Below are 20,324 nucleotides of genomic sequence, written 5' to 3' on the forward strand. Positions count from 1 at the left end.
AAATACACCTGACAAGGGAACTTAAACTTAGGCCACAGTAGCAAAGGTTTAGAAGTTCAGCTATTTTGAACTACAAATTAGCAATCCAATTTGTATTTATTCTTTTTGTTAAAAAAACAAACAAAAAAAATACCAAAAATTGTATTGAGTACATTAAATCTACCTTTTGCAAACCATATACATAAAAATGAAATGTTTGAGTGCTGCATCACTCTATAAGTCCTATCACCCATTCTAGGTGGTAGCATCTAATTTGCTTATGAATGATTGCGATATCACAAAGAAACACATCCAAAAACATTTATTTTTATTTACTAAACAATTCATAGTAAACCAAACTGCAAATTTAGGCAAAAAATAATAATAATCTGTTAGTAGAGCAGTGAGAGGATTCTTCCAAATATTCTATTTTAGCCAACGATTTATAATTAAGTTTAATTCATTGCAAGTCCGTTGCTTTTTTACATTCTACCCATTCAAGGTGTTGGTTACAAGTTCCCTGCAATAGGTTGGGTGGTGTAACAAAGTGTAGAGGTTCTCCATTCTTTTGCATTTCATTGAGACAATAATGCAGACCATAATAAAATACGTAGTCCCTTCTGACAACACAAGCATAGAGAGGAACAGAGTATACAAACTGAAAGGGTTCACATTTGCATCAAGGTACATTGTCTGTTGTACATTGTTTAAATCCAATGCTTCACAAATCTCCACCCTGAGAGTGGCTTAGAATTGCAGCAATTTGTTAAAATCATGGTAGCTTTAAGCTTGCCCCTCGGAGCGGTCAGTCAGGCAGCCCGGACCCTCGGCTTCCTCTAACTAATATAAATTTTGTTTGGATACACCTCACACCACTGGGACCAAGCTTGCTCCTCTTCCAAGAAGGAGCGCAAATGTATGTAGTGAACATCAGTTGCGTTGATCAGTGTACGTAGCTCAGTTCACTAATCCGTAAACTGATATTAGCTGCGGTATGACTGCTATCAGCTTACAGAGCAGTTCAACTTATCCTCAGTGATGATTGGAACTGCTTGTGGGGGACAGAGACCCTACAGACTAAAATGAGATGTTATTGGTTGCAGTGTCTCTTCCAAATATAGGAGGGGTTTCCTTGTAGGTGCAATTAGACCAACTAAACAGTGCCACCTTTTTTTGCATTACTTTTTAATGCATTATCTGTGAAATGCTTTAAAAATTAGGGTGTCCTCTGTAGTGTGAAGTCTAAACATAGATGGTACATTTGGTTTGGATTTTGATTAGTACTGATAAGGCAGATCTCACATACAGGCACATGGTTACTTGTACAGAAGAACAGGAAGTGATATGCATTAATGGGGTGCAATTTAAATAAATCTAGAAAACACAGAAAAGGGCATTTAGCCAGTACCTTCTAATTATGCCTTCAGATAAACATTTATATAACAGTACCGAACTGTCAAAAGAAAAATATATATATTAAACCCATCTTTTCTCAGTAAATAATAAATACCACAGGCCACCCCAAAAAATACACTGGCAGTTCCTGCAGAACCACAAGATAAAGCTATAAATTAGAATGCAATGACAGCCCTTGTCAATATATACATATACTGTGAGTAAATTCATTTAAAAAGAAAAGAAAAATAGCTGTAAAAAATATACATTTATAGGAATGATGTTACACAGATTTTTACTTGCCTACTAATATTTGAGCCCTTGGTTATAGAAAAGTAGATTGTACAATATGAAAGGTCCATAATGTTTCCTATTGGAAGGATGGCTTTACATACAAAATGCTCACTTACAAATGAGTGTTTTAGTGTAACACCCACCAACCTGGCATGATGGCTATGGCAGCAGCTCTCTATATATATCATTTATCTGTAATGTGATGTTACCGCTCCAGAGGTTTAGTCCATAAACAGTTGGGAGGCCAAAGTTACACTCATACCGTAGATTCTTAAAAGGAACACTCTAAGCAACACTTCACCAAGCTGTCCTGTTTATGTTGCTTAGAGGGCACCTATAATGTGTCATCATTGTTGCTAAAAGCAAAGTGACACAAAGCTATAAACGTGGGGTAATAGTAGGAAAGAAGTGGAATGTTGAATGTTGAATCCACGCTTTTCCTTGGCCATTGTTCCACTTTTGGAACTTTTCTGTTAACAATATTTATTTAAGCGGAGCCCTTCTCCATCTGATAAATCTTTATCCAAACTTGTTTCAATTACATGTATGTTACCCATTTTATTATGTCTGCGCTTTACAATTAATAAATAAATGACCACCTCAACACAACACAAATAAACAAAAAAATATGTTCAAGTGATAACTATGATACATAATGATTCAATTGGGAATTATTGCATGAAAATGATGACATATGCTAAAATATTACTATTTCTCTGCTATTTGGGGTTCAAAAATTTGCTTTGTTTTGTCACCTTTCACCATACTTTCATCAATTGACCTAGACCCAGGTGCCCTACCTACAAAACTCTCCCCAATTCCGAATTTCTTCTTCTTGTGTTCTTATACCCCCTATCTTCCTAGAGTGTATGCGCATTTGAGCAGGGCCCCCTTAATTTTCTTATATCCCCATTGATAAGCTGCAATATATAAACGATAATGATGATGCACTGACATGCATCATTACAGACGGCTTAAAGCGGCTCTGCTGCCTCTGGGTCACTTTACAGCAGTGACGTGGAGGAAGTACAAGGAGCTAAAAATAAAAGATGGTTGCACCCGCGTTGGGTGTCTTTAGCTTCACCCTTCAACCATCACACACAGAGTGGGTATGTCACCTTTAGGGGCTTTACAAAATATGCAAATGCTCCTGAAAGTGAGAGCCACATTAAAGTTACCGAATAAATGAATAAAATGTTAACGTGAGAAAGACAAGTTTATTAACTCTGCGTTAAATCACGCAGCAGTGTAGTTTTTCTATTTGCGGGAGGCCTCTGTTTTATGTAGTGCCTACTTCTAATGTTTACATCTCAGGTAGCTTGAAGAGCACAAAATCTGTTAAGAAAGTAATCATACATTTGCACACAGTGCATTTTTAATAAGGATTTTTTTAACGGATTTCAAACAGACACTTTTTGCAAGGTATAGCTGTATTTAGATTGACAGATATCCCTTTTAACCCCTTAAGGACACATGACGTGTTACATGTCATGATTCCCTTTTATTCAAGAAGTTTGGTCCTTAAGGGGTTAAAGGGATATTATTATTAAACAGACTTCCTACGTGCGTGCAGTCAGCCATGTAGTATATATATATATATTTTTTATAAAATCCTGTTTTCTATTGAGACAATCCGGGATATACTAGCCAGTGATGGTGAACCTAGGCACTGCGTGTGTTTGCTTCCCAAAGGATGACTTAGTTACCATTAAATATAATATATATCATAAATGCAATACCAAAGTTATCTGTCTTGATGTATGTTACCCTAGTGGATGCTTCGTATGCATGTTCACTAAGAGTAAGATTTAACCTGCCAAACTGTTCATTTAAGTCAGCTATTTCATTAAACAGGTTGGAACACAGAACATCATATCCATCAAGGCCCAGGCATCTACTCACAGTAGATCGTTTCCCGGAGTAATAGAGACCACCTGTAACTGAGAAGTGGCTTTTTAAGTTATTTTGCAGAATTTATTTTGCTTGTTTTACAACTGGAGAATTAAGTAACTGAATTGATTTTAAAACTGAAGAATGGATTGCTTTGTTAATACCATATATGCAATTTGAGTTCTTCTGAGACAAAATTAAGAACCCCTGATTTACAATAAAACACGAGAGTAGACTAATAATTAAGCTATTTCAGCTCTAATAATAAAGCATTTGCTAGCAATCAATGTACTTCCGTTTTTTTCTAGAGAAAAAAAGTCCTATAAAAGCAACACATTCTTCATTGCGCTCCTCATGTCACTTGCTTAAAGAAAACAAATTACCTACAAAAAAAAGTTACAGGTTTATTAGATAAACCGTGAATTGAGGAATTGACAAGGGAACTTCAAATTTCAGATTTAAAAAAACTGCTGATTTGGGAAACATTCCCATCTTTTTTGACCAGAATCTGCAATTTCCTTGGCTGTTTTTCCCCATTTCCTGGATTAGTCAATAAGACAACACATTCTTTCAGTAACTGTCTATTCTCAACTGCAATGGATTAATTTGAACTTTAATCTCCACATGTTTACGAAAACAGTGACACGTGATGGACTTGTGAATAAAATCTGGCAAAGATGAGGATAAAAATGTAAGATTCTAAATCTGAATTTTTAGTACACAATGAATCAGCTGAAATATGCCCAGAAAACAAAATAACTTTCATAAATGTCTTCATTGTAATTAAGTTAAAGACACGGTCAACTGGAGCAGCTTTTTGAATTAAAAGATATACCTCTTATTATAATTTGAAAAACTCTGTGCTGATCAGACCAGAAACCAACAGCCAGAAATACTACAGGTTTTATTCCAAAGGGCAAAGTCATAATCCCTGGACCACTGGTAGTGACTGAAGAATGGTTTGAGAAGCACTGCTCTGCATTATATTTTGTACTTCACATCCTGAGCCTTAACGTACAGTTCCCCATGCCAATAGCAATACATATTTTATAGAGTTTCAAGACATAAACTTGGACAGAAAGGTCAAGTCTTTGAAGCCATGTGCTGGACCCCCTGAGATGCACATGATCAGAGTATCACAGAAACACAGACATCCCCTCATCATATATGGCTGGGTTTGTGTCTCAGTCCTGCTCATGACTGGTCCCGCCATGTTGGCTCTGTAGGACACAGGTGCTGGATAACCACTTGGGGTTAAATATGTTGGTGGAATAAAGTCTGTCGGTTCAGGAGCATGTTGGTGTGGTTTCCACACATCGTTCCATAATGATGATTTTTAACTTACATGGTACCAAGATTGAACCAATGTTATAAAAACGGAGGGTATGAGCTCTATGGCAAGCTTATGCAGGGCAATTAAAATAATTACAAACTTGTAACTATTATTTGCGTACTCTGTTTAAAATAATATTACTCTTTCTAGACAAAGGTTGCAGAAGGAATCACCAAATGTTAACATTAATTTCATCTTGCTTATGTTTTGTGGTGAATTATTTGAAAGATGCCAGTGGCTAACTAGATGTAAATCGTAGGGAAAGACTCTACAATATAGATTTAGGACTTCTACAGTAAAATTTTAAAATGGCTACAAAGCCACATAAATTTGCTTGGTTATGAATGGAACAAACACTGATCATAAACTTGGACATAACCTAGCAGAATGTAACTAGGAAACAAGAACACATAGCTACCTGCTAGCAAAGCCTGGTACAATAAGCCCACCGCATTATGTAGTTGGTCCCTTGCAACTCTTTGGAATACAATCTACCCAGTTTCTGCATCATTCTGGCAGCTGAGCGGATGGGGTTGACCCTCTAGAAATAGGTGTGCAAAAGCACGGTTCACATTTCATGCTGCTCAGATACTGACTGTGTTACTATCATGCCAGTAAGAACTGCAGGTTGGTGAGCAAGAACCGGATACCGCTGGTTACCGTCACGACAGATGTGGCTGGGTTCAACTTGAAGGTGTTGGCATCTCCTTTCTTGTAGGAGTCTCGAAACACATAGAGGCAGCCATTGCAGCTAGCGATTTTCCATAGGGAGGGTCTAGAGCTCCAGACCTCAGGGAGGCAGAGTCGAGTGAAGCTGTCCAGTAGCGGGTTGTAACACACCAGCTGGTCACCCTCCGCAACGATAAATATCAGGTCCTTATGCACAGCCGCATGCATGCGTCCGGCAAAGGGTAGCAGGTATGGCTTCACATAGCATTTCTCAGTATTGGTATCGAAACACTGGATAAGGCGTGAGGGTTTAGTAAAAAAGTCCAGGTCATTCTCTTCTCCTCCCATCAGGTATATAATACCATTAAGGTACACACCAGCCGCCCCAGAGATTGATACCTCTAGCTGACTTGTTTCTGTCCAAACATTGTCTTGTACTCGATAGTAAATGATTACATTGGATAAGGAGTCCTGTAGAGTTTTTCCCCCTAGGGAGTAAATGGAATCTTTGCTGGGAACAGATACAAGCGTGTGCTGTAAACGGTCTCTTGGGAGAGGGGCGCATCGCTCCCAGTCCATGGTCTCCATGTTACACTTCCACATGCGTCGGGGAATGGAGCCTCCCACAACATACAGGTCAGCACCATGTTTGCAAGCCGCTGTAATCTGGTGGCACAAGCTGTTCTGCCCACTGACGCTGATTGAATCATCCTGTGCACAGTGTAAGGAGATTGCAATAGAATGGGTGCGAGATTCCTCCTTTCCAATCAGGTAAATATGTACATTCTCACCAATCTCCTAGAAAGACAAAAATACAGTTCTAAAGGCTGATATAAAATGTTGCACAAAGCAAAATACAGAATACCAAAGTGGACATGTATAGAAAAACAAATCTAGGCTTAATTGATTTGTAAAAATAATCAACATTTTCTTGCATGTTGAACATATCTTGATATATTTTAGAATTCATTACAATATTTAATAAGACATTAATTGCCGGTTAGAAATAAAAAAAGCAACAAATATTATTATATTCAGACAGACAGTAATAAAGTCATTCCATTAATTGAAAACTGTGTGTTCTATAAGAACATGTATTACAGAGTTTTGGATTACAGCACAGAGAATTATCTGCCTGCAGGTAGTGATGCAGTCTAGAAACAGCTCGGAAGGGCTTTTTAAACACTCATAATACTTTAAACTGGATAATAGTCGGGCCAGAAATCTTAGTAAAAAGTGTTGAAAAGGACTCTTGATTTTCACTAGACCTTAGGCATCAGCAAAACAAGATTGTAATTTTCACTATTCAATGGTTTCAAACTTTAGTCATTTTATGTTAATGGAAAGATGTTGGACACTGCAAACTTCGCAGACTTCGGAGCTTATGGAAGCAATATACTCCTTGGGTCTTCTGTATATAGTGTATGACAACAAGGTTTTACTAGATTATCATGGACATAACTATAAGAGAGGGGCTGCTTATCACTGACTCTTCGTGCCATAAGGGACCCAGTAAACGTGCAACTTTTTGTGACATCTATTGAAAAGAAGATGGAGATCTGCTTCTCTGTGCTCGTTCCAGTCTATTGTAACAATGCTTGTTCAACGGATGTTGTAATCTCTGTGACGTTTACAGCCCATTCTAACAGTGCTGGTGGCACCAATCTCACGATCTCTACGCTCTTACAAATTCAATAGAACAGTGAAAATTCCAGGGTCATCATTCACAACTATGCAACACTTAGGAGAGAAGATGGATTGAGGGATCGGTGTCCTCCTAGACCTGTATTTCCTACTTCTTTAGGATAGATGTTTAGTTTTCTTTACAAAAATGAAAACGAAAATCGTCAACATGTTTACCTTCAGACTGGACAGCAGAATGTCTGAAAACTCCTCGCGTTCTTCCTTGTTGAAATGTATCCAACTTTTGATAGCCATTGTAGGATTCTGTGAACAAGGGACTCCATCTGTTACGGGAGAGAAAACAAAACATCTAAGCATTGATCACTGTGAGCCTGATATAAGGAACCAGGGCTTTATTTACAGCTGAGACATAACGAAAGGTGATAATTCAGGGGTAACGATGTAAGAATTAAAACCACTTCTGTATTTATCATTTTTTAAAGTGGATGTTAGTCAGCCTTTAGACTTTATGGAGAATGGCAAGATAGCACAATATCTCTTGCTATATATGTTTTAAGGTGCGGAAGCATGTTCAACCTTACAGAACAATCAACTTGTAGTCTTTGAGGCTACCCTGAAATCCTAGTAAACTCCAGTTAATGTAAGCACAAGTAACCTAAACCTTATTCAGGGATTCACTGCAGCTTGAAGGATATTAATGATACAGCGTCAGCAGATATTATAATAAAGGCTGCATATTTGTTTATACACTTTTAAAGGGGAAAGAAACATGGGAAGGGGCATTAAGCAGTTTGCAGGATGGGCTCCTCATTTTGATTTGTTACACTGCTTGTTATCTTTAAGAGATTTCTGTAGTAGGTATGGTGCCAGGGGCCCACGGTAGTGTTTGAGGATAATCCATTAATTTGTTTGCTAACAGTTTGACACTAACCTTATTGTGTCAGTCGCCTGTAGTTGTTATGGTTTGAGTTGGTGTGATAAACCAGAAAATCTTCTCACACATCATCATACCTACTCATACTAGTTTTGGATAGTATCGCTTGGCAAAGAGTGTAGGCTGATGCCTCTCAGCCAGTTAATATATTCTAAACCTGGTAATGTGAAAGTATGAACTTCCACTTTACCAAAACAACTCAGATCAGACACAGCGTATATTTATACTGGTTGCTTGTCCTGGTATATGTTATAATAGTATGGCTCATAAGTGCTCACTAGAAGGCCATCTGTAAGCCAACACTACTCTTCTCCTTCACAATACAGGGAACAGATGAGGAATGCACTGCTACATTACCTGCAATAATGTCTGTAAGTAGCCGTAATGGAAGGTTAAGAAATTCCTCTGAGTCATGCAGCTGAGACAGGTGTGTTTTGGCGCAGTGTTTGGCTGCTGTGTAGAGTGACGTGTCGCTGTGCTGGTCTGCCAACCACATGATCTGCAGGCAGTTTTTAACCTGAACCGTTCTAACGAGGAAGCGCGAGCACTCTTCGAACAGCGCTGTCAGCTGATACATATCTGCCACCTCGTACGTTTCCTGCAGCTCCTCCAACCTTAGCTTAACCGTGCCGTGATAGATGTAATCCACCAGGAGCTGGAAAACACTTTCACTCACATCTTGGAGCTCAATCACGCGGTTTCGGCCTTCCTTCAGGTTTGAAGCAAACATGGAGCGGAAGAAGCAGCTCTGAGCAGACAGGACCAACCGGTGAAGCTGAAACTCCTTTCCTTCCACTAGAATTGTGACATCAGCAAACAGCTCCTCTTCCATACAGAGCTTCATGATGCTCTGAGCTACTCTGCTGCTGTGGGATCGATCTGTGAAAGTGTAGGTTACAAAATAATTCTCCTCCGTGGAGCTGCCAAGATTCTGAGCGCTAGCATCCTCTGAAGGATCCATGTTTAAATCAAAACTGGGATTTCTGCAACTTTAAAGAAAAAGAAACAAGTCAAAAACCTACGTCTGTTATTTAATGAGTACGTAAAACAGCCAACAAGCTGTTAAAGTCCATGATTTGTAATTTGTAGTTATTCATAAATGGGCTGCGACTCCTGCCTGTATTTATGACCCTGGTTTTATTTTAACTAATTTAAAACCGATTCGGAGTCCATCCAGAACAAATTAACCCCTTAAGGACACATGACATGTGTGACATGTCATGATTCCCTTTTATTCCAGAAGTTTGGTCCTTAAGGGGTTAAAGGCAGTTTCGTAAAATTCAAATCAGAGTTTATTGCCTAAAGAAACATAACTGCACAATTTACGTCAAAACACCACATTTAAAAAAACAAGCTTAGCTGATTTTAGCAATCTGATTTTCAATCTACCACAACTCAGAGTTTAGTGGCTAAATCTTTAGTGTTTACTTAACATGCGGAGTATATAATATGACATAAATGATCTGAAGTGACCTGAAACAGACCAGATATGTTTGACTTAGTTTTTTTTAATTCAGATTTAATTCACAAAACTTTGAAGTTTAGTGAATAATCCTTTCAGTTTTACAAGCGAAATAGATAATATTCCTGATATGAATATGGAAATGCAAAATTGAGACCAAAATCATTTAAAGAAACAGCTAGGCTATTTTAATCTGAATTCTGCAAATTGTTTTGAATATCAGCATAAGTCACGGTATACTTGTAACTTGTAAGGAACTTGTGTTTGTAGCTAAACTACAAACATAGCTGGGGGATTGGCTGAACAGTAAACTGTAGCGAAACGGAGATCTGAATGGCAAGGCAAACTTGAGGCTAATGTATCCAAGCTGTGATGGTAGATGAGTTGGAGAGTTTTTCCAAATGATCAATATCAGTGGTTCCCAACTCAGTCCTCAAGTATCCCCTACCAGGCCAGGAACTAGAGATTACCCTGTTGTGTCTATAGTATTTTTGCTTACTTTCCAAAAAAAACTAAAAAAAACCTTAGACACAACTGGGTATTCTCTAAATCCTGGCCTGGTAGGGGGTACTTAAGGACTGGGTTGAAAACGACTGTAGTATATGATCCTCGGTTTTGTCATTTTGATTTCAAATTCCAATAGTTCAAAGTTTAGTGAATAATCTTGTTAAATCTGGATTTCAAATTGCTACAATTGCTACAATAGGTTGACAGAGCCAAGCCGTGTCGGATACAGATTTGGAGAATATCTCAAATCAGCTGTTTACCTAAATTTTTGTGCCATTTGGTTTTGAATACTTTAAAATTCAGAGTTTAGAGAATAACCTTAAATGACTTAAAGGGACACTCCAGGCACCATAACAACTTAATCTCACTTAACTTGTCATGGTGCCAGGAAGTCAAGCCTTACCTTAAGTGGTTAAACCGTTTATGAATGCGTAAACCCCAAAGTTGACAAGCCAGTCCTAATTAACCCCCCCCCCTCCCCCCCAGTCGAGGATTTAGGGATTACCCAGTTGTGTCTAAGGTGTTTCTAGAAAAGAAATAACAACATTTTAGACACAGCTGGGCAATCCCTAAATCCTGGACTGATGGAGGGGGTGAGGACTAGTTTGGGGACCTCTAGACTGAACAATAAATTGTACTGAGCCTAAAATGTAGGCCAAGGTAGCTGAAGCAGAAAGCCCCTCTGCAGTCACAGCCAGGTCTCATTTCACCCCAATTCACGGCTTAGTGTTTACTGCACCAAGCTCTGTACACACAGAGAGGTTTATTAAATACATTGAAACTCCAATGGGAAATGCTGGATTTAGGAAACAATTGCTGATCTCCCCCATGTCTCCAGCCCCACTACAGTGGCCTAAAGCTCGCCATTTCCCTGTCAGTTCGCCCTTTAGTGAATACACCCCGCAGTGTTATCGCCCGGCCTGGCACACAATGTCCCCCCCGGGTATCACACTATTTGGGGGCCGTGTTATTGGGATAGTTACCCCCCCGGGTCTCCCCTTCACCGGCTCCCACAGCTCTGCTCTCTTACTTTACGGCCGGAACTCTCCTTCTCGCTCGCACGCCCACCGGAAGTAACCCGGAGCGCATTGCCGGACGGACCTGCCCCCTGGTTTCCGCTCTGTCAGGTTGTCCTTGCTGTCTGTGTCCGCCAGCCCCGAGCCGCTTCCGGTGGGATCATGTTGGCTGGAGTGAGGGCGGCCCGGAGCCTACTCCGAGGAGGTGAGGGAGGCGGGGAGCGGACACACACACACTCACTCACTCACTCTGGGGAGTGGACACTCACCCACTCACTCTGGGGAGGAAGACACTCACTCACTCACTCTGGGGAGGAAGACACTCACTCACTCACTCTGGGGAGTGGACACTCACACTCACTCTGGGGAGGCAGACACTCACTCACTCTGGGGAGGAAGACACTCACTCACTCACTCTGGGGAGGAAGACACTCACTCACTCTGGGGAGTGGACACTCACACTCACTCTGGGGAGGCAGACACTCACTCACTCTGGGGAGTGGATACTCTGAGACCTCATTCTATGTTATGACAGCCAGCCCCCTGCATGTCATTGGGGACCATTAGATGCACTCAGTCAGTGACAGCAGGTGTAAACAATGCTCCCCATCATGCTCAGCCAACCTGACAGCTGGCTGGGAGTCATGAGGAATGTAGGCAGGTTAGACATGGCAGCTCTATGGTGTTCACTATACTGAGAGTTATTAACTGAGCTGGGAATTACTGGCAATATTATTATTATTATCATGGAGGAGCTGCCTGTGCCTTCATTCTGCTATTCTGATTGTAGTCTAGTGACTAATAGTGTGTCAGTGTGAATGGTTAGTTGTCTGGCTCTAGCATGTGAGCTCATTGAGCAGGGCCCTCAAACCCCTCTGTCCCTGGGCGCCCAGCTCGTCTGGTTACAAATACATGTCTGTAAGTCCACCCATTGTACAGCGCTGCGGAATTTGTTGGCGCTATATAAAAAATAATTACACATTATGGCTTGCTGGCATGGATATATGTCAGGGTCATCCTGCCTTGGTTTGCAATAATGCTCAGCTTGCCAAATAGTGCAAAATAAATTAAAGAGATATTGTAGGCATCAAAATAACTTTAGCTTAATGAAACGGCTATCGTGTATTGATTATGCTTTTGCAGTATAAATGCTCTTTTAGGAGTTAAATCACATTTAGAAGTTAAAGGGAAGCTATAGTGCCAGGAATATAAAGTTGTATTCCTAGGACTATAGTGCCCCACTTACTCGCACCCACTCCCATTTTGTCACTTACCTGTTTCCACCGCCAATGTCCCTCGGCGCTGGGTCAGGCTCCTCCTACCCGCTGTGATCACATTCGGACTACCTTGTAGGAAAGTATTGAATCAATGCTTTTTTTTTAATGAGGTTTAGCGGACACTGGGTGTCCTCATGCAGAGCGTAAGGACGTCCAGTCTCCGTTAGGCGACCAAAAGTTGTGTAATAAACCGGAAGCGCCTCTAATCGCTGTCTTGTTTCTGTTCATGTAGCCCTAGTCGTACAACCCCAGCTATGACTGAGACACACTTCATGAAAAAATTGATTTGTTTTCAATCAGATTTAAAATTTTGTTACCATTAATTTAGTAAATTAATCTGTAATCATACACAGGGGCTCCTGTGAGGTCTAAAAGATGGTTAACAGAGCAGGAGAAAATCAATTCTAAATTAAACAGAGTGTGTAATAAAGGAAGTATAAACATTAGATCTCCCCAATTTGGGAATATTCTCTAAACATAAATGTTGATAAACTGGCTTGAAGAAATGTAACAGTTTGTCAATTCTTCACCTTTTGTGAATATCCAGTCTGTTTTGGATTTATATGAATTTGCATGGTCATGTTTGTATATATTTGCAGTTTGTGCTGCCCGTGTGCTACCACTGGTACGATATGAAGGGACAACATCCGAAACTAAACGTAAGTTCCTCATAATATTGCAAAGTTTTAATCACTGCATCAAATGACTTAATGTTTATAAACTTCAAAAATATCTTAAATGTTGTTGTTGTTTTTTTTAAATTGATGCTCCTGTACCAAAATGCATTTAGCAATGTACGTTTGGCCCCAAGTCACATTAACACAACAGTATAAAGTGTGTGGCATTTCACACATTCAGTAGTGTTTAAGGGGCCATTAACGTCTGTGTTGTCAGTGGTTTTCCTAGAATGTCCAGAGCATCCTAATTTTAGTTGTCTGCTCACTTTTTAATTTATAATTTTTTATTGCTGATTCTATTTTAATAGCAAGTAGTAAATGGTATATTTTAACATGTTACATTTTTCCACTCTAGCCACTGTTAGACCGGCAGATGCTGTAGTAGTAAACCAACTCTCTGCATTTGGGGAGTATGTTGCGGAGATACTGCCAAAGTACGTCCAGCAGGTCCAGGTGAGTTCCCCCGACTGATACCTGGACTTTTGTGTAAATAAACAAGCAACATGTTAAGTCTAAATTCCTTTAGTAAATGATGTCATTCCTATATTTACGTTATTTCTGAAGTGGTAATTGTGGAGAATTAGAAGGTGAATTACACATTTTACGCCAAAATAGATGAGATACAGATTTTTTTTTTTTTTTTTTAACCTTGACTATTTTGGCCTAAAATTTCTAAATCCCTTTTTAGTTTACCACAGTTCCCATTTTAGTAAATAAACCCAGCTTGCTTTTCATCCAGATGGCCCAGCAGTGATTCAGGCAAATTCTTCAAATTCTTCACAATGAGAAATATCACATCCTCGTAATTATATCAGATTTGTAATGTGATGTTCTGTGGCTTCATTTTCCATTTGCTTCTGCCTTAACGTGAAATATAACCTAAGGCTGCAGGTCCATTTCACCTATTCTATTTCGTTTCTACGTACATCAGTACTCTAAGTCTGAAGGTCTTTTACCATAAGTTGCCCAGATTTCTTACACTTTGTCGCACAATCTGTCCCTTTTGTCATTCCACAGGCCCCAAGATCCATTACGGTCAGTCCCCAGCTATTACCGTAATTGTTTTCTTCTTTCTGATTTAAAAAAAATAATTATTCCACTGCCTCACCGAACCAAAGTCGGCCTAGGAGTCAGCGGTGCAGGTTTACCACCTTGTAGTAATGTGGAAATCTCTGTAAATCGTATTCATCTAGTTTAATTTGATCACACTGACCTGTTACTGAATAAAACACAGTGTTTGTGACAGCATTTTAATATTTTCTACACATTTAAATTTCTGCTCTTTACTGTAGTGTGTTCAGTGTTTTGCCATATTTGTTGAAGGGATCCTAGTGGCACCCAGACCACTTCAACTTCATCTCACTGATGTGGTCTGGGTGCAGTGTCCCTGCCCCCCTTAGCCTGCAGTGAAAAACATTATAGTTTCTGAAAGACTGCAGTGTTTATGTTGCAGGACTAAGACGGCCTCTAGTGGCTTTCTCTCAGACTGTAGGTGTCCTGCTACTTTTCCTACCAATTCCTCTTAAATCGAGAGACATACATGTTTCGATTATAGTGCAAGGTCTGTTGTTGTCCCCCCTTCCCATTCTCTGTGACCGCCAATGTGCAAAATAAATAAAGGGTGGTGAGTATTTTAATTTTTTCCCCCATGTATGTTTTTGATATTTTGACATAGGTAACATGCTATGGAGAGCTGGAAATAATGATCCACCCAGATGGGGTGGTGCCGGTCATCACCTTCCTTCAGGATCACACCAATGCTCAGTTTAAATCCCTAGCTGATCTAACTGCTGTCGATATCCCAACGAGAACAAATCGCTTTGAGGTAGGATACAATTAATACAGCCAAGATAACCGATTTAACCAGTCAGATGTATGTGGTTTTAGTCGTTTGTTTTCACAGTGATGTCATTTATTGCTTGTGAGTAGGGATCTTGTGTTTGTGAAATGTGCCAAGCAGTAAGTTTGGGCATTATTAATGATTTTCTATTTAAAAAAAGAACAAAGCACAATCTTGGGGCAACTTTAGTAAAGGAATTAAAGCCAAATGAGGGGATGTTCAGAAATTTTCCCGTGCTATCCAATAAAGTATTTTAAATGTCAGCTTACATTGTAGTCGCACATTATAAAAATATTCGGCATTCCTCTTTAGGCAGAGAATTCCACATCTGTATTGTGCTTACTGCAAGCAAAAATACATTTCTTCTAGTCTCAATGGGTGAGAGCTTCCTGCTAATGAACAGATTAGCACAAAGTGGTTTGTACTCACCCTGTTTATAATTGTATAGTGCTGTCATATCCTCTCTGAGGCATATTTTTTTCTAAAGAAAACAAATCCAGTTTTTCTAGCATTCCCTTATAACGGTTTTCCACCCCTCTTACTAATTTTGCAGGTTGCCTCTGCACTTTTTCTAGTTTTGCAATATCCTTTTTTAAAACTGGTGCCCCAAATTGCACTGCATATTCAAAGTAGAGTCTTAACATTGATTTGTAAAGAGGCAGAATTATATTTGGATCACGTGAATCAAAACCCCTTTTTATACATGAAAACACGTTACTACTTTTTAGCAACAGCAGACCGGCATTGGTTACTGTTGTCTAGTTTGTGATCTATAATGTTTCCCAAGTTATTTTACTTATTCCAAGAATGCTTATCTTTACATTTATCTGTCCTGAATCTTATCTGCCTGCCCAGTCCCCCAATTTATCCAAATCCCTCTGTTGTGACATATCATGTTCAGACTGTATTTTCTGACCTGTTTTGCGTCTTTTGCAAATTCTGACTTGCAATGCCCACTTCAACATTATTTATAAACAGATTAAAGAGAAGTGGACCCAGAACAGAACCCTCAGGCACTCCACACACCACTTGTTAAATCTGAACATTTTCAATTTATAACTACACTCTATCTTTAGTACGTTTTTGTTCTTAACTAGCGACATTGAAGCATGGCATCTTGTAAAACTGTAGGGAATCCTGTACTGGTGTTTAACCTACATGTGATGTTCTAAATATCCATATATATCTGATTTTTATCTTAATTTATTGATTGATCCTTATTCTATTTTCAGATTGTTTACAATCTCCTGTCCTTGCAATTTAACTCACGCATTCGAGTGAAGACATATGCCGATGAGCTTTCTCCAATTGATTCTATCGTACCTCTTCATCAGGCTGCAAATTGGTATGAAAGAGAGGTGAGAACATTCTTTTAACTCTTATTTCCCCAAACTAATAAACCACTTCATCATTTATTGCTGCCGTTTAAAGTATTTGGTGGTTTGAATCTAGGAGTATATATTTAAAGAACATGTTTTATAAACGCGGCTAGGCTGCCAGTGTTACATATTTGGGGGAAACTTTTAAAATACACTTTGTAGAATTAATTTTACTATTTTGTTATGATTGGTGAAATCTGTTTAGATGTGCTGTCTCTTGAGTCTGTTAATTCTGCCTCTCTGATATCTTTCTACTTCTCCTCTGTCACTATTTGTGTAGGAATAGACGGCAGTTAGCTTACATGCAGCATATAAAGCCAAACAAGCTAAAACAAATCTGTATCAACTATAAGGGGATACAGCTATAGAGTAGAACAAAAAAGACAAATCTCAAAAATATTGTGACACTGATGTGCAACTGCATTCACAACATGATGGTAATCAGTGCATAAAATGTGCCTCCAAGACCTTTGGGGGGGCTGGTGCCCACTGCTTCTTCGACTCAGTGACAATTCTGATAGGGATTCCAACCAGGTAGGTATATATGTCAAAATATTTATTAAATATAAATGATACAATGATAACATATTCTGCCCAACGTGTTTATTCCTCACTGGGCTTCCTCAGGGACCACCATAAAAACATATACAATAATATAATATTTAAAACAAAAATGTCATTCTCACATTAAAAGCACTTTAAAAAAAAATAACTAGTGAAAAAAAAAAAAAATAGGAGACAGTAAGATAGGGAAACACATTCATTTAAAAATGAAATCCTAGTTTTACCATATACATAATAGCGGAGCCCATTTAAAAGGTTTTAATGACATGCTTAGGCAAGAGTTTAGAAACTGGGGGAGTATTATTCTTATCTGGCTAACACAGAAAAGAGATATTGTAATAAAGTAAGCAGATAAGGGGGAGAAATTGTGGTCATGTCTCCAGGCTATTACTGGGAAGAGACTATGCAAATTGTGGGAGATGTAAATACGTGTATAAAATTAAATCATAATCTCACCAATTATTTAAATGAATTGCTTAAAATAATACTACAAGAAGCACTAACTCGAGATCATTGTAAATTCCTCTTTAATGAAAATCCCATTATACCTATTTTTTATTATTAATTTCCTCCCTTAGATTCACAATGTCAACCATCTCTGAGGGAGACCAACAATAAGCAGAATTAAATCAATGGGAGCGAATGTATCTGCATTTGTAGATATATATCTATAGAAATATGCTCAAGAGGCAATGTTCTATGTTAAAGATTATACATCCATCCTGCAGAAGATGGAAAATATTGAATGGGAGAAAGATTTTAGATGGACAGTGTTAGCTGTCACTTCTCTGTATTCAGTCATAATTTAGGGCTGGAAGGGTACTTTTTAAGGGAAGAAAATATCATTAGGATGAAAATATCTCTAAAAACCAAAAACTATTTATTCTAATCTGTATCAAAATTAATTTGGATCCTAATTACTTTGTTTTTGATGGGGATTCCACAGATTAAAAGTACCGCCCTGGGGACCAAGTTCACCCCCAATTACACTAACATTTGCACAAGGTTTTGAGAAGTCCATTTTATGTCATCTGAACATAGCTGGAGGGCGAACTTGGCGGAGATTCATTGTTGATATTATAATTAGGAAAGGCTCAAAAATGTAAATATGTAGATTAAATAAATGATTTTTTTTTTTTTTTGATGCGGTTTTAAAATATGGAACTCAATTTCTTTCGATAAAACTTTCTTTGTGAAGCATCAACAAATTAAATCAAATATGTCACTTTAAACCATGGCTTGGAGCCCAAGCCAAAAGCTAAATAACATGAATTACGAGAAATTGCACAAAATTGGATAGTTTTAAATCTCAAGCATAAATTATAAAAAAAAAATAAACTTGCGGAAAAAGGGTCTAACAAATATATAATATTGAAAAGGAAATGAGAAAAATGCTAGTACAAAAAGAAACTATCTATTGGTAAATAATCTGAAATGCACAAAATATTTTAGATTCGCAATAACTTTACCATTTGACATGTAGACAGCAATAAAACAGCTTTTTCCGTTGAAGTACTACTAAAGAACAGTTGGTTGTCCGTTCTCCAACTGCGTTCTCGTGCGGCAAGCAATATGTTGGGTGAACGAAAAGTCTATTAAAATGTAGGATTTTGGAACACTACAATAATATTATGAAAGGGTTTTACAACATTCGGTTCCAGTTCATTGTAAATTGTCCTGTTTTAAAATGGGGAGAGTTTAGTTTTATAGGTACTAATCACATCCTACCACATCGGAAAGTTAGATATGATTTAATTTGTTTGTCATTCCTTAAAACTATTAATAACCAATTAATATTTGTATTTATTTCACTTTTGCATTCAGAGGAACCCGGCAGTTTCCATTTACCATCTGTACATTTGTTGGTTCAAATTTCCTGTACGAATCTAACTAATTATGTGTCAGAGATGAATTGATTAATTGGGGTTGTGTTAAAATTGCATTTTATACGCCCACCCACACATTAAAAGTTGGTGTAGGTAACATTCTAATTAGTTATGCTGGGTGAGATTGGTTGGTGGTGTTTTTTTTTTTTTTTAAATGTTGGTTAATAAACTCACCCTTTCTACCCATTACAACTTGGTTGTCCATCTTTTTGTTTGCAAAATACTACTGTATATGATGCCTTGATTTCTGGGAGTTGTTGCTTAGCTGCTGTTTTTCTACAGCAGACAGGCGATCATTAAATTACACCCCTCAAAGTTTCTCTAAAACTGCATTGATTTGCTTTGCAGGACTAAGGGGGGCATTGCCACTGCACGCAGACCACTTTAATGAGATGAAATGGTCAGGGTGCCTGTATAAAGTCATGGTTTGCAGGAAATGCAGGAGCTTCAGATCTGAGTAGCTTTTTGTTTTGTTTTTTTCCTTCCTAAATTATTATTATTAAAGTACAGCATATTTTTTGAATACATAAATAAGAATGTGTAATATCCAGACAAAGCTGTAAATGTGGGGAGTTTGTCAAGAACTTTCCCTTGGTTTCTACAGTGATCTCTCCCTTCTAGTGCTTTACCCCATACTTACACATTGTACATAATTCAGCTAAACTCGGGTTAATATCTGATTGTTCAAGACAAACATAGGAAATAGTTTCAGAAACTGCAGAGGTGATTGTGATTTTGATTTTATTTAAAAAAAAAAACACCAACTTTTATGTAGAAACAGATTTACTGGCTGTCAATTATTTTTATGTTATTTTAGGTATGGGATATGTTTGGAGTATTTTTTGCCAATCACCCTGATCTAAGGCGAATTCTAACAGACTATGGTTTTGAGGGACATCCCTTCCGAAAAGACTTTCCCCTGTCTGGATATGTGGAGGTAGGTTACCTTTAGATCTCTTTTTATACATTTGTATTCAGGTATACCAGTGGTGCGTAATATCGTTTTGTAGAGAATACAGTTTTGTGTTAACAACACATATTTTATTTGCAGATCTAGTTTTTAACAGTTTACCTCTATGTGGCTGGAACAGGGGGTAAAAAAAAAAAAAAAAATACCAATATGGTTTCCAAAACAGAGGCATCCGTGTTGCCTGAGATAAGAGGGATTTACATTCCCAGGTTACAACTATTTCAGCTGCTTTCATTGAAATGGTAAAATGCTTTTAACACGGTCAGGCCTTCAGTGCATATACACCATGTAGCATGCAATCCATGAATTACGGGAGACACTTGGTGGTTAATTGTAATTTTTTGATTCCTCTGTTATGATCTTTAAGGTGCGCTATGATGATGAGGTGAAACGCGTGGTTGCTGAACCTGTGCAGCTGGCCCAAGAGTTCAGGAAGTTTGATCTGAGCAGCCCATGGGAAGCCTTCCCTACACACCGTGAACTTCCAGAGAGCCCAAAGCTGGAATCCGGAGAGAATAAAGGAGAGGCAAAATAAAAGCGTTTTGTATTGAGCAATCCTTACTGTGTGTAACCTATTTATGTATATAAAATAAACAACTACACTGAGA

The 20,324-nt window shown here is 38.4% G+C and overlaps 2 protein-coding genes across 3 annotated transcripts; one reads left to right on the plus strand and one right to left on the minus strand.

Moving 5' to 3' along the window:
• Positions 1–4,318: 4,318 nt before the first annotated feature.
• Positions 4,319–11,205, minus strand: KBTBD4 (kelch repeat and BTB domain containing 4). Of its 2 annotated transcripts, none has more exons than XM_063438494.1 (4): positions 11,138–11,205; positions 8,496–9,127; positions 7,421–7,527; positions 4,319–6,358 (listed from the first exon to the last, which is right to left on the minus strand). In XM_063438494.1, the coding sequence occupies exons 1-4, from the start codon at positions 11,194–11,196 to the stop codon at positions 5,498–5,500; spliced, it is 1,659 nt and encodes a 552-aa protein (XP_063294564.1). In that variant the 5' UTR covers positions 11,197–11,205; the 3' UTR covers positions 4,319–5,497. The 2 variants fall into 2 exon arrangements, with proteins under 2 accessions (XP_063294564.1, XP_063294565.1); XM_063438495.1 differs by lacking the exon at positions 11,138–11,205 and adding an exon at positions 10,511–10,566.
• NDUFS3 (NADH:ubiquinone oxidoreductase core subunit S3) lies at positions 11,194–20,324 on the plus strand. The gene is made up of 7 exons (XM_063438496.1): positions 11,194–11,328; positions 13,000–13,059; positions 13,433–13,530; positions 14,753–14,902; positions 16,150–16,275; positions 19,564–19,683; positions 20,084–20,324. Exons 1-7 carry the CDS (start codon positions 11,286–11,288, stop codon positions 20,249–20,251), a joined length of 765 nt encoding a protein of 254 aa, XP_063294566.1. The 5' UTR covers positions 11,194–11,285; the 3' UTR covers positions 20,252–20,324.

Source organism: Pelobates fuscus, chromosome 12, assembly GCF_036172605.1.
Source record: "Pelobates fuscus isolate aPelFus1 chromosome 12, aPelFus1.pri, whole genome shotgun sequence".
NCBI classification, from domain to species: Eukaryota; Metazoa; Chordata; class Amphibia; order Anura; family Pelobatidae; genus Pelobates; species Pelobates fuscus.

Coding starts and splice junctions, on each gene's coding strand:
- KBTBD4 (XM_063438494.1), bottom strand. CDS start 11,196: ATGCGCTCCGGGTTACTTCCGGTGGGCGTGCGAGCGAGAAGGAGAGTT. Junction 7,528..8,495: donor ACTTACAGACATTATTGCAG/GTAATGTAGCAG, acceptor CTCCCGTAACAG/ATGGAGTCCCTTGTTCACAG. Junction 6,359..7,420: donor TTCTGCTGTCCAGTCTGAAG/GTAAACATGTTG, acceptor TTGTCTTTCTAG/GAGATTGGTGAGAATGTACA.
- NDUFS3 (XM_063438496.1), top strand. CDS start 11,286: ATGTTGGCTGGAGTGAGGGCGGCCCGGAGCCTACTCCGAGGAG. Junction 11,329..12,999: donor CCGGAGCCTACTCCGAGGAG/GTGAGGGAGGCG, acceptor ATATATTTGCAG/TTTGTGCTGCCCGTGTGCTA. Junction 14,903..16,149: donor CGAGAACAAATCGCTTTGAG/GTAGGATACAAT, acceptor TTCTATTTTCAG/ATTGTTTACAATCTCCTGTC.